General features: G+C 39.4%; 2 protein-coding genes across 7 annotated transcripts in view; both read left to right on the top strand.

Annotated features, from left to right (window-relative positions):
• The window catches only part of LOC137135790 (uncharacterized), a 191,457-nt gene that overhangs the window by 28,967 nt on the left and 143,488 nt on the right, over positions 1-19,002 (top strand). The window contains exon 1 of one of the 4 annotated variants that reach the window (XM_067520374.1): positions 9,189-9,236. The exons of the other annotated variants lie outside the window; for them this stretch is intronic. Coding sequence (XP_067376475.1) covers positions 9,218-9,236 — 19 coding nt within the window. The 5' untranslated portion in view covers positions 9,189-9,217. Of the gene's footprint in view, positions 1-9,188; positions 9,237-19,002 lie in introns of those variants that run through there. 4 annotated transcript variants of the gene reach the window in all.
• The window catches only part of LOC137135793 (GTPase IMAP family member 8-like), an 86,921-nt gene that overhangs the window by 64,107 nt on the left and 3,812 nt on the right, over positions 1-19,002 (top strand). Inside the window, exons 1-8 of one of the 3 annotated variants that reach the window (XM_067520381.1) lie at positions 8,507-8,583; positions 9,183-9,236; positions 9,433-9,505; positions 11,144-11,185; positions 12,855-12,896; positions 13,580-13,627; positions 14,300-14,344; positions 18,079-18,645. In XM_067520381.1, coding sequence (XP_067376482.1) covers position 11,185; positions 12,855-12,896; positions 13,580-13,627; positions 14,300-14,344; positions 18,079-18,645 — 703 coding nt within the window. In that variant the 5' untranslated portion in view covers positions 8,507-8,583; positions 9,183-9,236; positions 9,433-9,505; positions 11,144-11,184. Of the gene's footprint in view, positions 1-8,506; positions 8,584-9,182; positions 9,237-9,432; positions 9,506-10,936; positions 11,186-12,854; positions 12,897-13,579; positions 13,628-14,299; positions 14,345-18,078; positions 18,646-19,002 lie in introns of those variants that run through there. The other 2 variants (XM_067520380.1, XM_067520382.1) reach the window with 2 other exon arrangements.

The following is a 19,002-nucleotide window of genomic DNA, read 5'->3' as shown; positions in this document are numbered from 1 at the left end:
ATAGACACCAGCAATTAATGGACATAGGAGATAAAACTTAAATGTGAATCAATAATATACATTGTCTGTATTATCACTTGCAGAGCCTGTCCCTCCCAGAAAAGAGCCACAGCAACGTAAGTTTCACTGAAGTGAATCAGAAACATTCTCACCTTAAAGAAACCATGACTTCTTTGCTGTTTTTTTCTGAAGGAGCTGAATTTACCCTTTTTGTTTAATCACTACTCAGTGTGTCGTCCAGCTCCTGATACAAGTTGATTTGGTTCAGGTTTAAATGATAATACTTTTATAATATGTGAAGGCTTTAATATTGTTAATGCAGGTCATAAACACCAGCAATTTATAGACATAAGAAATAAAACTTTCATGTGAATGAATGAATATACATTGTCTGTATTATCACTTGCAGAGCCTGTCCGTCCCAGAAAAGAGCCACAGCAACGTAAGTTTCACTGAAGTGAATCAGAAACATTCTCATCTGCATGAACATGTAGACATTATATTTACAATTACAGAGTTTTGTGGATGCTAAGAGTAAACTTTTCACTAAAATATTTAATAAGCTTAAAAGTACATTTGAAAGTTTTTTGCTGGTTTGTATCTGAAGGAGCTAAATTTACCATTTTTGTTTCATCACTACTCAGTGTGTCCTCCAGATGCTGATGGAAGTTGATTTGGTTCAGGCTTAATTGATAATACTCTTATGTTCTGTAAAGGATTTAATTGTAAAGGAATTAATTGTTAATGCAGGTCATAAACACCAGCAATCCTGGGACATAGGACATAAGACTTTCTTGTGAATGAATATACATTGTCTGTATTATATCTTGCAGAGCCTGTCAATCCCAGCAATGGGCCACAGCAACGTAAGTTTCACTGAAGTGAATCAGAAACATTCTCCTCTGCACCTGTAGACATTATATTCACAATTACAGAGTTTTGTGGATGCTAAGAGTAAACTTTTCACTAAAATATGTAACAAGTTTAAAAGTACATTTGAAAGTTTCCAGATGATAACAAATGAAAAAAGACACATTAAAGAAACTACAAGTTCTTTGCTGTTTTTTTTCTGAAGGAGCTGAATTTCTACTGTCTTAGCGTCGACATCCAGAAATATAACAACACATTCACAGATACTGATGTAGTTGCTATTTATTGCTTTTTGCCCCCTGATCTGATATAAGCATGTCAGGTGAACTGTCCCCTTTTATACCTGTGGCTGTAACCTGACACAGTGACCTCAACAACATTTAGGACTCATTACAAATAACATGAAGAACTGACACAAATGACTGAACATGTTTCCATTTCTACTATTCTAGGCTCCAAAAGGCGCAGCAGCTTGGACATCCTGCCTCCTACCAGTAAGTTCAAAGTGTCTGAAGATAATTCCAGAATAGAAGAATAGAATTCCATATAATGTGCTGTGATTGTTGTCATCAACACATTCTTTCCTCAAAGTAACTGGATGGACCCTCAGAAACAGGCTTTTCTTCAATGTCTTGTTCAGTCTGATGAATTCTAATTCAGATCAAAGTGGTTCTAGTATCAGTGTTTGACACCACAGGAAACATTTCCTGTTCCACAATGAAGTCAAGTTGTAAAGCTCCAGTTGTTGCTCCTTCCTTTCCAGTAAATGTGAGCTTCAGAGCCTGCTAGTTTTTCCTTTTGCCTTTCTGATGATGCACAAAGACAATTAGCTTCTTCCTCCTTAAGCTGCACTTTAGTAGTTAATCTGTCTCCAAGCCTGATTCTCTAGATTGTTGTAGGACAGCGTCTCTAGACTGTGTTAAAAATCAAATGCTTTCATTGTCAGGGTCTGTTTTCTTCATTTTGGAAAACTAGATTATTCTATTAAATATGATTTGAGATACAAAACTAATGAAAATGCTTTAAAAAATTTGAATCTAACAACAAACAGCTCCTACATTTACATTGTGTGTATTCCTGCAGTGGCTGAAGATGACAGAAGACGTGGGACGAAAAATGTACGTTTTTTAAAGAGATGATAAGATTGTTGAAGCTGATTGGTTCCAGACTGATTGAAGCTGGTTAGACTGTGAGCACTCGGTCATGTGACCTGCTGCCTTCAGATGGAGAAATGTTTCATGCTTTGTCCTCACAAATAACTAGATTATTCTATTAAATGCAGCATGAGAAACATTTTCATTGTCTTTTATCAAAATGTCTGTTATTAGAATATATGACTTTGTGATGCAGTTTATTCTAAAGATGAGATTTAGCACATTCTGAGTAGATGTTGTACATTATATACATTAGCAAACATGTATCATTCCAACAGCATCATGTTCTCCTCTTTCTTTAGGACAATGTGAGCTGTTAGATCCCGTTGATGAAGTTACTTTTTGCCATTTGCCAAATAATCTGCATAAACTAAAAGAAAAATGAACAAACAAGAAAACTAAGAAAATACTTAAAAATCAAATCCAACATAAACTAAATAATACACAGCTGCTACACTGAACATTAGTATTTTGTGTAATACTTTGTGTAACTGAACATGTTTCCATTTCTACAGTTCTAGGATCCAGGAAGTGCAGCAAGAGCTTGGATTCACAGCCTCCTCCCAGTAAGTTCAAAGTGTCAGAAGATAATTCCAGAATAGAAGAATAGAATTCCATGTAATGTGCTGTGATTGTTGTCATCAACACATTATTTCCTCAAAGTAACTGGATGGACCCTCAGAAACAGGCTTTTCTTCAATGTCTTGTTCAGTCTGATGAATTCTAATTCAGATCAAAGTGGTTCTAGTATCAGTGTTTGGCACCACAGGAAACATTTCCTGTTCCACAATGAAGTCAAGTTGTAAAGCTCCAGTTGTTGCTCCTTCCTTTCCAGTAAATGTGAGCTTCAGAGCCTGCTAGTTTTTCCTTTTGCCTTTCTGATGATGCACAAAGACAATTAGCTTCTTCCTCCTTAAGCTGCACTTTAGTAGTTAATCTGTCTCCAAGTCTGATTCTCTAGATTGTTGTAGGACAGCGTCTCTAGACTGTGTTAAAAATCAAAGGTTATCAGCTCGTCAGGGTCTCTTTTCTGTTTCTTTCAGGAATATAACTTTGTTCAGTTTCAAATTGACTTATGTCAGTTGTGTCACCATAAGGTTTTTTGAGTTTAATGGTTTGATTTATTATGTTTTATTCATTTTTCAAATAACTAGATTATTCTATTAAATACAACATGAGAAACATTTCATTTTCTTTTATTTAAATGTCTGGACCCTTTCACAATTTTCTTACAACTAATGTGGGATTGTGATCTGATGTGTCAGTTATTAGAATATATGACTTTTTTAGCAGTGTACTTCATTTTAAACATTAGATTAAGTAAATTTTTTGTGGATGTTGTAAATACTATGGAACATTAGAGCATTTTTCTGAAGTGAAATCTGAAAGTTTGTTCATCCAGAAATAATTTAAATGTAATTATGTTCTGACTTCTTGTCAATAATTACTGTGGTGTCAGATTCCAACATTGAAGGTACTGTTTGGCTTTAGCTTAAATAATCTACATGAACTACAAGAAAAATGAACAAACAAGAAAACTAAGAAAAATTCTCTATAAAAAACTAATCTAACAACAAACCAAATAACAAACAGCTCCTGCACTGAACATTTATACTTTGTATATTCTTACAGTGACTGTGGAGTCCAGCAGCAGCTTCATGGAATATTTTGGTAAATTCCATTGAGCTGAGTCAGAAACGTTCTCCTTAATATTAACATTAATAATAATAACTCATGTTGGACTACACTGAAACTTTTGATGCTTACTGGACAGTTGACAGTGGATATTATTGGAATGTGATCTTTACTATTTCACAGACATAAATTGATTGTTGAAGCTGATTGGTTCCAGACTGATTGAAGCTGGTTAGACTGTGTGCACTCGGTCATGTGACATGAGGTGTTAGGTGTTCAGTGTCTTGCCCAGAGACACTTTGACATATAGCCTGGACCGGGGATCGAACCACTGATCCATTGGTCCGTGGACGACTATATATCTATAGTAGTATATATCTGGCAGCAAACTGACGTGCGTGTTTTATGCCGTGTCTGTTTGTTCCCCACCCCAACAACGATGGGCGTGTCCGCTGACCGTTAGATGGACTAACCCGTCTCCGTGTGGTTGTGCACGTGGTGGTTCATGTGACCATTTCACCTGTCAGTTACAGTCAGTGCTCAGGGGTTCTTCCAATCAAGTCTTTCTACATTGTACCGTAAGGGAACTCCTCCTTTAAGTGCCTATATTGTTGTGGCAAAAACTGTAAGGCAAGTTAACCCTCCTGTTATGTCCAGGGTCAAATTGACTGTTTTAGAGTTTAAAAATCTAAAAAAAATAAAAATCTAAAAAAAATACTTAAAAGTATTTTTTCACTTTGAAACTTCTCCTGCTTGTCTTATTTAGTGTAATCAACATATAAAATAAAAATGGTTCAGTTCACACATTTGTAACCCCCCTACATGTTTCTATTACAAAGGTGCTGTTCGGGTCAATTTGACCCGGCGACAAAATGGAAGCTAAAAACAGTCAGAAAGATCAAATACTGTTTGTTTCTTTGCTATGAGACATAATACACCACTGTCTCACACTCACACACACACACACACACACACACACACAGACAGAGGCATTCTCTTGACCCACATAAAACATTGTTGGAATTAAGCGGTTTTCGTCCCCAAATACACATCTGAGTTGCCACTCAATGTGGGTGGAGTCTGTCCACGGGAACTGAGAAGGTTCCTGTCAAAAGTCAACACCTGCATTCTCACACTTAAACACTTCCCACACCTGTCTGAGAACCAGGTATTGGTGAAAATCAGGGTGCAGCACTCTCCGATTTCCCGTTGAGTTGTAATCCTGGTTCGTCCAGTTTGTTTTCCAGAGACCGCACATTCGCTAGCAGGAGGTTAGGTAGCGGTGGTCGGCTGGCACGAGCTATAAGCCTAGCATAGAGCCCTGCCCTCTTGCTTCACCAAAAAAGAAAAATAATCCGACATTTAAGATCGGAACGAGCAAACACATCTGCCTCGGAGGGCCCATGCTTGAAGTCCCACTAACGTTTTACTGTAAAGTATGCAGGATGTGTGTGTGTTGACCAAAATGTGTGTACAGTTTTATCTGTCATATATGTATCATTTATAGATACCTACATCTGTGATGAGGAGGCAGCATGAAGTGCTTTTGCAGAAGATGAAGAAGCAGTTGTTCTCAACACACCAACACCACCAACTTCTGCACCTGTGTATAATGTAGCTGCTGACCAGCAGCAGGAGGATCAGCAGGAGGCCTCTTCAGAGCAATGTGTGGAAGTGGAACTCCCCTACAGCATTCATATGACTTTCATCATATGTCATCAGACATCATGAATACCGTTGAACCGACGAGCCATGTTGGTTGTTAACACTCACCCTTCTGACACGCCCAGAGGACAATGGCTAGGAGTGTATTTTACTAAACAATGACTATTTATAAAATAAAAAAATAAATAGAAAAAATTAAAATAATTTTTTTTGATAGCTTTTGATACCAACTATTAACAGATTTCTCAAATAGAACGTGTTTTATTGTACAAAGCAAGTGCAGAATAATGATTCCACTGCGTTAAGTTAACACACCATGTTTTTTCTGTATCATATGCACAGATTCTTATGTCTTATCAGGACTTCATAGACAAATATACATCAAATCTGATTTGTAATAATGTCATGGTTTGTAAATTTCTCAACAAAATACGACATGTGTTTGACAAAAATATGACAAAGTCAAAGGACCACACTTCCTCAGTCTCTAGAGCAGCAGATTTGCTCTTTACAACATCAGGAAGATCAGACCCTACATCACGGAATATACAACCCAACTCATTGTACAGGCGCTGGTCACATTTCGTCTTGATGACTGCAACGCTTTGTTGATGGGGTTACTGATATCCACCATCAAACCCTTGCAGATGATCCAAAATGCAGCAGCTCGCCTCATTTTTAATCAGCCAAAAAAATCTTTAAAAAAAAACAAACAAAAAAAAACAACTTTCTGCTCTCTTGCACTTGTATCTCGTGAACTGTGAACACTTTTCTGATAGGACTTTGCTTTGATGTTTTCTCCTTGACTTAGATTTTTGCTGCCTTGTACCTCACTTGTAAGTCACTTTGGATAAAAACGTCTGCTAAATGACTAAATGTAAATGTAAATGCAAAAAAGACCCATGTCACACCACTTTTTAGATCTCTACACTGGCTTCATGTAGCTGCTCGCATCAGGTTCAAAGCTCTGTCTCTTGCTCACAGGGTGGTTAACTCGACAGCTCCTGCTGACCTCAACTCACTCATTCAAGTCTACAGTCCTTCTCACCTGGTCTGCCAACGAACGACGTCTGGTGGTCCCAGCACCACACAGAAGACACCAAGCAAAACTGTTTAGCGCAATGATCCCACGATGGTGGAACGAGCTGCCAAACTCTGTCCCAATAGATTCGTCAAAGTAAACAACAAGTAAACAAATGTTGAAAAGAGGCATGATATTATTAAATAAAAATAAATCAATATCTTCATGTAATTAAATATGTATCCATACAGTTTTCTTCTTTTTACGTTTGGGGCTATGACTTAATGCAGGATTATATTCTCTCAAAGACATTTTAGAAGGTGTTTGACAATCAGCTATTTTGATCCGTGTTATGAACCGTCTAACCTGAGTGTTGGGGATGGATGAGAACGGAAAATTCCACCACCAGCGTCAGCATTTTCAACCTGCTTGACAAAAGAAACACACCGCCGCTGTTTTCACCATTACCATCAGATAGTGTTAAGGTGATAATACCTTTTTCACGATCACTCTGTTTCACCAGTGACAAGTATCGCTGTAAAACACCTGCGTGCTTTTTAGCCTTTTCATACAAATTGGTCTCAGGCAGGGTTAGAATTCTGGTGATTGATTCTGGTGATGCTGTTTTAAAGCATCTAGCTGCTGCTGCGGGATCAAATCCATTTTCTGAGCATGTTCCATTACTTCAGAGTAATAAAGACACTCAGCTACGTGTAATGAGACTGGTGATGAAAGGAATGGCCTCTGCTCTGATTAATGGTTTTTTTTCTTCTGTTCAGACGCAGATGATCAGGTGTCTTAGCTTTAAAGTCTATGTAGGCAGGACTTGTAGCGTCATTAAAAGCATCCTGGAAACTTTTGCTATTACCAGGGAACATCTGTCTAACCAATAATGTGATTAGATATTTGATTTTTAAATAACATTAGATAGTTTGTGTTTAAACTGATGTGATTTACCCTGAAAAAAAAAGATTCTGAACCAGGTACAAACAGCTCAGATTTCTATGACGAACATATTTCATGAAAACATTTTGTACTTCTACATTGTTGCTGACATCATTCATTAAATCATCTATAATTAGTACATGTTTCTGCTGTGTGGGGAGAAGCACAGAAAGAGTCTGTATGTACAAAATTATTTATATCCTCTGAAATGATGGGTGAAGCATTTTCAATAATACTCTGACAAAGAGTCTTTCCAGGGTTTGAAGGGCCACTCACAACCACTAAATGGAGGCTGCAACCTGGAGTTAAATGTTTCTACCTGATCAGTCAGAAGGAAGTGTTGAATAGTCAGGCAGCAAAATGAATGAGGTGTAACAACCAGCATTCAGGAATAATTAGAATTATTCATTCATTTTATTTTACAACATTCACACACAGACCAGGTCTCCTTTATTACATTTGTCTTGATGTTGTGGTTTGGTCTGAAAATCAGTGAAACAAAGCTCAGGGGTCTGAATCCACCACAGGTCTTTTTTCCTCCTTAATTTAGTCAAACAATAAGTAATTTCTGTGATAAAGAGGGTTTTTATCATTTTATTTTATGTGTTTTTGTTTAAACTGTTTCAGTACATTTTGTTTAATTTAAAACTCAATGTGATATAGAGACCATGTAATCAGAATGTTGGAAATATGTTCATACAAGTTTATGTCTGAGTGAAGCCATTTGAGCCATTTGGTAGATGTTAGTTCCTAAGACTTGAGAGTATGGAAGTCGCGACGTCATGTCACATGACCAACCAGCGACTACTCCGCGCACGTTACGTCCGTACTCCCAAGTCTTAGGAACTAACGTCTCTGCTTTGCTGGTGTGTGGCGTCATTGCAATGTCCGAGTTGATCATTGGACATGTACCGTTAGAAATTGCAGAGAGCTTCACCAAATCAAGGACCAGTGGAGAATAAAAAACTACAAGTCATTTTAGTTTCACAGAACGAATGAAAATACACAAAGAGTTAAAACATGTATTAAAAGACTTTATCGTTTCGGAATCTGTAACTTGATCCACCACGTTTTCTCTGACTTGCACTTTCGTCCAGGACTAATGGCGCAGACACAATCTCAGCTGTTTCCCTCATAGAAACATGAAATAAACGGAGGGACCTCGGTGTCTCTGTCTTCAGGTCGGTGTTCGGGTTCATTTGGTGACATCGTACAGCCAAACTTCACCAACTCAGCTGAAAGTTACGGAGGAAACGCGGAACATTTCAGGAGCAAAGAAACAGCTGCTCACATGTAGGAAAACTATAAATAAACTTAAACTGGTTAAACAGAAATGAAAACGGTAAAAAGTCGCAGGTTGTTTCGGTTCCACACTCATAAAGTGTTTTATTTCAGATCGGTGTTAAAATCAGCGGTGATTAGTTTTTTAGAGGACATGTTAGAGACAGAGGACATGTGGTCTAACGTTACTGTAACCAGGCAAATAACAGAAAATTCCCTAAAAGATTTATGATCATTTATATTAAATATAAAAAATATTGTAACTTAATGTGATAAAATCCTAATTTTACAGAAAATTTAGCAAAGTTCCTATAACATATCTGTAAAAACAGGTAAAATAACTTGTAATAATGTATTTGATGTCATAAATGTCAGACTTTGTTAAAATGTAATTTTTGTAATTCTAAAACTACATTATCACTGTTTCACATAATATTTCTATAAAGTGTTAAATATCTGCTGTCCAAATGAAAAAAAGTCCAATTTAAGATATTCAATAACTGTCAAATTAAATCTATCAAACTAACAAAATTAAGTAATTTCTACGTTTTACCTGAGTCTGTGTATGAATGATAGATGAACAACATTTTTTACTTTTCCTTTTCTCCCAGCTGAACTAGTCTGTGGTGTTTCCAGCAGTGACATCATGGCGTCTGCAGCATCAAGTGAGTTCAGTCCTCGAGTGAACGGCCAAAATGCTCGAAATAGTGGAACCCAGAACGGTGGCAGAACAAAGCGGAGGCTTTTCAGCTGGACCACAGTCGCTTTAAGTCACAGAGATGAACTAAGTGACATTCAAAGAATAGTTCCATGTTTATTTGGATTTTAAATGAATTAATTCTGCATTAATACATTATTCAGGTGCATGTGTGCATGTGACAGCAAGACTTGGTTGCTACAACTGTCTCCGTTTGGTGGAACGTTCTCCCAGAACGTGAGTATGCTGAAAGAAATCAGGGCCAAAATAATCATTACAAACACAAGGAATGACAGCAAATGGGTTTGAGATGAGGGATTGAAGGAGATCAAACAGGCATTTTAACAGTTACCCATCATGAAATTGGCCTCATCAAATCAGAAAAGCTCTAAAGATCAGGGACCAAACAAATGCAGCTTCCACCAATATGAAGGTAGAACAAGTAAAACTGGTGGATTCATGGAACCCTGTGAATTCTATCTGTGCTGAAATACCATTCAGGGCCTCTGACTCAAATGTCTGGCCACAAAATATTCCTGCCAAACGTTATATCATCAATTCATTTTAACAAAAAAACATCCAGCAGGAGACTATAAGCAGGGCTTGACATTAACACCTGCCCAATGTGGGCGTATTCCAACAGTTGTGGGTGTCACAGTGACTCCCACTCTGTCTGGGAGCTATTTTGGGCTTTTGTTAAGCTGCATTAGAAGCTGTGGAAATAAGCGGATCACTGTATAAAACTCGGCAGAAACTGTAGCAATTCAACACAATTTTAGCCGCAGTCCAGTTGTTAATGAACGACGTTAGAAAGAGACCGAACTGCAGCTTTAGCAACCACACGACCACATTACCAAGCAGGTGGCTGCAGCCTGAGCAGCTCCATGGTCCCATGTCCTCCATGGAAGAATAAACAGGAAGGAGCTGGTTTTGATGTTGTTGTGGTATTTTACATGTTGTAGCTAAACCACCACATGGTAAATGATGCGACTGACTCGTCTGCTGTTGTGAGTTGATGTGTAGTGTGAGAGAACACAGACGGCTGATAAGTCACAGTGTCTGCTTGGATTTACATGTTTTCAATTGTCCATCAAGACTTTTCAGCTTTCTCTGTGTAACATGCTCATTTTATATAACATATTTATGCTGCTACAGTGTGCGGTTGAAGTTTGACAGCTTACTGCTACACAGGTTTCCTAGGTTACAGTTGCCACACACCATGACACTAAGCTTATCAAATTCTCACTAGGTCACAAAAATCTAGGTTAAAGGTTTTTGAATTTCATTACTGTGCATAACAAATATAGATTCACAGGAGAGGTTTTACATGTACCTAATGCATTTATGGTCATCAATCACCCGTAACTGATTCAAGATTCATGAAGTTTATCGTCATATGCATATTGTGAGGCAGGTCAGAGTGTGCGGGCAGGCAGTCGCTGGGTACCAGAAAACCCAAAAATACAGTAGCAGGCTGGAGAGTGACTGTGCTAGAAACAGAAATTCAAGAAAAGAATCAATGTTTTTTTATTTAACATAATTCGTTTAATCAGGAGGGTCACAAGAAAAGATACTGTCAGTTTAGAAAGTGCTGAATTTGTCTTCTTGTCATAGTGTGTATGATAGAAGTGAGAGGAGGCTGGTGATCAGTTTCTTTGGAGATTAGACTTCATTTAAAAGAAATGAGATGTGATTGGTTAATAGAAGTGAAGCTCTCTGTGTCAGCTGAGTGAGTTTGGAAGTGAAAGAGAGGATGATTGTCCTGATGGAACTTTGCTTCATTTCCCTGAACCTCAACAACATTTAGGTCTCATTACAAATGTCATGAAGAACTGACACAAATGACTGAACATGTTTCCATTTCTACTATTCTAGGCTCCAAAAGGCGCAGCAGCTTGGATTCACTGCCTCCTACCAGTAAGTTCAAAGTGTCTGAAGATAATTCCAGAATAGAAGAATAGAATTCCATGTAATGTGCTGTGATTGTTGTCATCAACACATTATTTCCTCAAAGTAACTGCATGGACCCTCAGAAACAGGCTTTTCTTCAATGTCTTGTTCAGTCTGATGAATTCTAATTCAGATCAAAGTGGTTCTAGTATCAGTGTTTGACACCACAGGAAACATTTCCTGTTCCACAATGAAGTCAAGTTGTAAAGCTCCAGTTGTTGCTCCTTCCTTTCCAGTAAATGTGAGCTTCAATTCAATTCATCTTTATTTATATAACACAAATTTACAACAAAGTCATTTCATGGCACTTGACTGAATAAAGTCAAGACTATAAAGATGTATAGAGAGAACCAACAATCTCCCCTTGAACAAGCCCTAGACAACAGTGAAGAGGAAAAATTCCCTTTAACGAAATAAAAACCTCCAGCAGAACATGGCTCAGGGTGGACGACCATCTGCCTTGAACGGGCGAGTGGAAAGTGAAGAGCGAAAAGAAAAGGGGAACAAAAAGCAACAAAAAGACATCGGGGAAGGTTGGTAGGACCAGTAGCTGCACACTGAAAAACACACAGCTTTAAAGCCCGGGGACACCTGCAGAAAGGGACAGAGAAGGACAAAGACAACTACGGGAGAGAGAAGACAAAAAAATTTATAGAGAGAAAGAGGAGAGGAGCTCATTGCACTTGCATGAGTCCCCCAACACTCTAAACCTATAGCATCTTAAGTAGAAGCTAGTTCAGGTTGACTGAGCAGTTTTAACTTTACGCTTTATCAAAAAGGAAGATTTTAAGCCTAGTCTTAAAATAAGAGAGGCTGCCCCCCGAATCTGGATTAGAAGCTGGTTCCAAAGAAGAGGAGCTTGATAGCTAAAGGATCTGCCTCCCATTCTACTTTTGCAAACTCTGGGAACCACAAGTAGGCCTGTATTCTGGGATCGAAGTGGTCGAATCGGGCGATACACTACCAGCAGATCTTTTAAGTATGATGGAGCTTGACCACTAAGAGCTTTGTATGTAAGGAGGAGGGTTTTAAATTCTATTCTAGATTTAATGGGAAGCCAATGGAGAGAAGCTAGTGAAGGTGAGATATGATCTCTCTTGCTAGTTCCAGTCAGCACTCTTGCTGCAGCATTTTGGATTAATTGCAGGCTGTTTAGTTACTGGGGCATCCTGAAAGTAGGGAATTACAGTAGTCCAACCTAGAAGTAACAAATGCATGGACCAGTTTTTCGGCATCACTTTGAGACAGGATGCTCCTAATTTTGGTTATGTTCCATAGGTGGAAGAAGGCTGTTCTAGAGATTTGTTTTATATGTGAGTTAAAGGACAAATCCTGCTGGTTTTTCCTTTTGTCTTTCTGATGATGCACAAAGACAATTAGCTTCTTCCTCCTTAAGCTGCAGTTTAGTAGTTAATCTGTCTCCAAGCCTGATTCTCTAGATTGTTGTAGGACAGCGTCTCTAGACTGTGTTAGAAATCAAAGGTTATCAGCTCATCAGGGTCTGTTTTCTTCATTTTCAAAAAACTGCATTATTCTATTAAATACAGCTTAAGATACATAACTGAGGAAAATGCTTTAAAATTTTTGAATCTAACAACAAACAGCTCCAACATTTATATTGTGTTTATTCCTACAGTGGCTGATGAGGATCCTAACAGAGAAGAGGACAGAGAATCACGTAAGTTCCATTGAGCTGAGTCAGAAACATTCTCCTTAATATTAACATTAATAATAACAACTCATGTTGGACTACGCTGAAACTTTTGATGCTTACTGGACAGTTGACAGTGGATATTATTGGAATGTTATCTTTACTATTTCACAGACATAAATTGATTTTTGAAGCTGATTGGTTCCAGACTGATTGAAGCTGGTTAGACTGTGAGCACTCGGTCATGTGACCTGCTGCCTTCAGATGGAGAAATGTTTCATACTTTATCCTCACAAATAACTAGATTATTCTATTAAATACAGCATGAGAAACATTTTCATTGTCTTTTATCAAAATGTCTGTTATTAGAATATATGACTTTCTGATGCAGTTTATTTTAAAGATGAGATTTAGCACATTCTGAGTAGATGTTGTACATTATATACATTAGCAAACATGTATCATTCCAACAGCATCATGTTCTCCTCTTTCTTTAGGACAATGTGAGCTGTTAGATCCTGTAGATGAAGTTATTTTTTGACATTTGCCAAATAATCTTTATAAACTAAAAGAAAATGAACAAAGAAGAAAACTACGAAAATACTTTGAAAATCTGATCCAACAAGAACTAAATAATACAGAGCTGCTACACTGAACATTAGTATTTTGTGTAATACTTTGTGTGACTGTACATGTTTCCATTTCTACAGTTAGAGCCCCGAGGAAGCCCACAGTGTCCAACATCCAGACTCCTCCCAGTAAGTTCAAAGTGTCAGAAGATAATTCCAGAATAGAAGAATAGAATTCCATGTAATGTGCTGTGATTGTTGTCATCAACACATTATTTCCTCAAAGTAACTGGATGGACCCTCAGAAACAGGCTTTTCTTCAATGTCTTGTTCAGTCTGATGAATTCTAATTCAGATCAAAGTGGTTCTAGTATCAGTGTTTGACACCACAGGAAACATTTCCTGTTCCACAATGAAGTCAAGTTGTAAAGCTCCAGTTGTTGCTCCTTCCTTTCCAGTAAATGTGAGCTTCAGAGCCTGCTAGTTTTTCCTTTTGCCTTTCTGATGATGCACAAAGACAATTAGCTTCTTCCTCCTTAAGATGCACTTTAGTAGTTAATCTGTGATGAGGGTTGGTTCAGTCCAACACTGACATGACAGCTGACAGCACAGAGATGAACACATTTCAAGTTCCACAGCTCTGGGATGATTGGCTCACTGGGACCATGGCAGAACCTGATTGGTTAATAGAAGTGAAGCTCCCTGTGTCAGCTGAGTGAGTTTGGAAGTGAAAGAGAGGATGATTGTCCTGATGGAACTTTGCTTCATTTCCCTGAACCTCAACAACATTTAGGACTCATTACAAATGTCATGAAGAACTGACACAAATGACTGAACATGTTTCTATTTCTACTATTCTAGTCTCCAGGAGAAACAGGAGCAGCATTCAAATCCTGCCTCCTAAGAGTAAGTTCAAACTTTCAGAAGATCATTACATATTGAAATAATAGCATTACATGTAACATTATTTACCCATCAGTATTTGAAACTCAGCTTTGTCACATTTACTGCCACACAATGAAATATGTGTCACATGAATATCTTCTAGAATGGCGCCTCGGACGGACGCCTTGGTCCAACACTCTCTAGCACTTTGTCTGTTTTTCTGTATTTTCTGTGTATTGGGTCACTATAACCCAGTTACACCAGAGATGACCTGCTTAATATCACACAATCTATTACATATCATTTTTCACCAGTCTTCATCCATCCAGTTTTTTTATATCTTGGTTCGGGGATTAATGGCTGTCTATGGATCTTGGAGGAGACACCATCTAACTTCTTTAACTTCTTCTGTTTCTCTACTTTGCTTCACATTAACCCTTTCTACTCCTGAAAGCCTTTTTTCTTTGTTTTACCATGTGTTTTCAGCAGATCCCTGTTCTCCTCCGCAGACACAGGACATGGCGTCCTACTAGAAGACGACCTATTTCTCACCTGCGCAGTCTCACACAGACCACTTTGTCACCAGCCTCTTTTTCTCTTGCCCTGTAGAACTGCCAGTCTGCAGTGAACAAGGCCGACTTCATTCCAGCTTCTGCTACACACTCAGCTGTTCACCTGCTTGCACTTACAGAAACCTGGATCATGCCACAGAACACGACCACCCCGGCTGCACTCTCCACCAATTTTTCCTTCTCTCACATTCCTCGCTCATCAGGTCGGGGGGGTGGGACTGGACTTCTCATCAATGATACCTGGAAGTTTTCCCCAACAGCACAATTTAACAATCTGTCATCTCTGGAATATCATGCCGTTAGAATCACAGCACCGATTATAGTCCAGGTGATTGTGATATATCAACCACCGGTCAGCTGAGGAACTGTCCCACTTACCGGAAGATGGCACTCCTCTTGTCGTCATGGGAGACCTGAACATCCACCTGGAAAAACAACAGGCGGCTGACGTGTTTGCTCTTCTAAACACTTTTGACCTGAGTCTGGTCTCCACTCCTCCGACCCACAAAGCTGGCAACAACCTCGACCTCATCCTCACCCGGAACTGCACCACAGACAACATCTTGGTCACTCCTCTGCATGTATCGGATCATTTCTTCATTCAGCTAACAGTCTTTATCCGTAGACCTTCGCAGTCTCCCACCACACTTGTAACATTCCGGCGTAACCTCAGGTCTCACAACCCGGATCGATTCTCCGCAACTCTGCCCCCAACACAGGACCTCTCCATCCTCGATGCAGATGCAGCCACAGACAGCCTCTGGAATACACTTTCATCGTGTCTGGATTGTCTCTGTCCCATGTCTTCAAGACCCGCTCGTCCCTCTGCTTCTAATCCGTGGCTCACCGACTGGATCCGTGAACAACGCACCACGCTCAAGAGTGCTGAGAGGAAGTGGCGCTCCTCTCTAACCATCCGACCACCTGCTCTCTTGATCCAATCCCTTCCACTCTTCTTCAGGCAGTTGCACCTGCACTAATGCCAGCTATTACACAAGTCATCAACACATCTCTCAAAACAGGGACTTTTCCAACCTCTTTCAAGCAGGCCTTGATTACCCCACTGCTCAAGAAGCCTTCTCTTGATCCCTCTGTAGTGGAGAAGTACAGACCTGTCTCCCTCCTTCCTTTTCTGGCCAAGACTATGGAACGAGCAGTCTTCAACCAACTCTCAGACTTCCTTTCCAAGAACAACCTCCTCGATGTCAACCAGTCTGGCTTCAAGAGGGGTCACTCCACAGAAACAACACTCCTGACTGTTGTGGAATATCTTCGAGCTGCAAAAGCCGCAGGTCAGTCTTCTGTCTTAATTCTACTTGATCTATCGTCAGCCTTTGACACTGTGAACCATCAGATCCTCTTGTCCACACTCTCTGACTTGGGCATCTCTGGATCAGCTCTAGACTGGCTTTGTTCTTACCTAACTGGACGAACCTTCAACGTTCGGAGGGCATCTTTCTCACTCTCATAGCCTCTGTACCGGTGTGCCGCAGGGCTCAGTTCTTGGTCCTCTCCTCTTTTCTATCTATACTTCATCCCTGGGTGCCATCATTCACTCACATGGTCTTTCCTATCACTGCTACGCTGATGACACACAGCTCTTCCTGTCCTTTCCACCAGACGACTCCACTGTCTCATCGCACATTTCTGCCTGTCTCTCAGACATCTCAGCCTGGATGGGTGAGAGGCACTTTCAGCTCAACCTCTCCAAGACCGAAGTCCTTTTCTTTCCAGCGAGACCTTCGACACAACACAACATCAGCATCAACATTGGATCTACAGTGATTGTCTCCATTAAATCGGCCAAAAATCTGGGGGTCATCATCGACGACCAACTGAGCTTTAGGGACCACAACTCCTCAGTCTCTAGGGCAGCAGATTTGCTCTCTACAACATCAGGAAGATCAGACCCTACATCACGGAATATACAACCCAACTCATTGTACAGGCGCTGGTCACATCTCGTCTTGATTACTGCAACGCTTTGTTGATGGGGTTACCAGTATCCACAATCAAACCCTTGCAGATGATCCAAAACGCAGCAGCTCGCCTCATTTTTAATCAGGCAAAAAGGACTCATGTCACACCACTTTTTAGATCTCTACACTGGCTTCCTGTAGCTGCTCGCATCAGGTTCAAACCTCTGTCTCTTGCTCACAGGGTGGTTAACTCGAGAGCTCCTGCTTACCTCAACTCACTCATTCATTCACTCATTCATACAATCCTTCCCGCCCGCTGCGGTCTGCCAATGAACAACGTCTGGTGGTCCCAGCACCACACAGAAGACACCAAGCAAAACTTTTTAGCGCAACGATCCCACATCGGTGGAACGAGCTACCAAACTCTGCACACTCAGCAAACTCACTCCCAATATTCAATAAACTGCTGAAAACAGAACTCTTCCTCATCTTCCTATGCACTTAAATCTATTTAAAAAAAAAAACAACCTTTCTGTTCTTTCTCACACTTGCATCTCGTGAACTGTGAACACTTTTCTGACAGGACTTTGCTTTGATGTTTTCTCCTTGACTTAGATTTTTGCTGCCTTGTACGTCACTTGTAAGTCACTTTGGATAAAAGCGTCTGCTAAATGACTAAATGTAAATGTAATCAGTGTAATTACACTCAACTAAGTCAGAAATGTTCTCCTCCTCTATATTAACATTGATGAGTATAGGTGGTAATAACAACTCATAGACATAAATTGAATGTTGAAGCTTATGTGTTTCACACTTATTCAAGCTGGTTAGGCTGTGAGCTTTTTCTGTTTTCTATCTACTCATGTTCATCACATTGTGCACTATTTGTACCATAGGGCATTAAAAAAGAAAACGTGGACCACTGATAAATGGGAAGAAATAAAATCAGAATGCACAGAAATAATGAGCCACAGAAATAATGAGTTCTCAGTGCCATAAAACCTAAGTTACTTTCACAGTTTTTCAGCAGTCTGTATTGAAAGGGGTGACTGTGGCTCCTGTAACTGGGGAGCTTTGGCAATGTGTTGTCTTTTGTGTTTTTGTCAAAAGTACAGTTAAATAATTTATCATGGAACAGAGATTTTTACATGATCACTTTAGACTGGGACAAGAGTTAATTGATAGTAGAATAAAGTTACTGTACAATTTACTAACTGAAATTAGATTCACTGTCAAATAACTATTTAAATAATTATCTTTACAGTGTCTGAGCTGAGGGTTGTTCTGATGGGGAACAGCTGGTCTGAGAGGAGCTCAGTGGGGAACTTCATACTGGGAGAGACTAAGTTCAACACTGAAGAAGAACCAGATCACTGTCCTAGAGAGGAAGGAGGGTTGAAGGAGAAAGAAATCCTTCTTATCAACACCCCAGATCTGCTGCATCCTGACATGTCCCTACACGACCTGACAGAACATGTAGAAAACATTAAACATCTCTCTGATCCTGGACCTCATGTGTTTCTGCTGGTTCTACAGCCTGAAGACTTCACTGAGGAACAAACTAAGAAGCTTCAGTCAATTCTTGAAAACTTTAGTGATCGATCATTTGATCATTCACTAGTCCTGATATCAACACCCAGAGAGGAGAGTTCAGGATCCACTAACAAATATTTGGAGCATCCACCATTAGGAGACATAGTCAGAAGATGTAGACACAGGTTATTGTGGCACAAGAACCTTGAACATCAACATTTGTTATCAGTCATGGACAAAATAGTGAAGGGGAACAATGGAGATCATGTGAGCTGGGAAGCTTTTCTTTCACCTGCTGGTAAGTACAGAAACAGTTTTTTGGAAAGTGATGAGAGCAATTTATACATTATCAACACTGAATATTTAGTTCTAATCCAAGTGTCATTGTGTCACAAATCTGCAGTGAGAGTGATTTGTATACAACAATATCACATTACATTTGAGCAGATGTACCAAAAGTTGCTAGTAGCAGTAAGTAAAAAGAACATTTCTATCAGCTGTTTCTGTGCAAAGACCTCATATCATGATACAATTCAAATATTATTAAACCGTGTAACATTAACTTTGGCTCCAATGTGTAAATCAGTTTTCAGTGTCTGCAACACAACCACCCAACCTGGGAAGACTTTGATTTATCCTTTGTCCAGAGAAACTT

Source organism: Channa argus, chromosome 11 (assembly GCF_033026475.1).
Source record: "Channa argus isolate prfri chromosome 11, Channa argus male v1.0, whole genome shotgun sequence".
NCBI lineage: Eukaryota > Metazoa > Chordata > Actinopteri > Anabantiformes > Channidae > Channa > Channa argus.
This window is presented reverse-complemented; position numbering and strand designations above follow the sequence as displayed.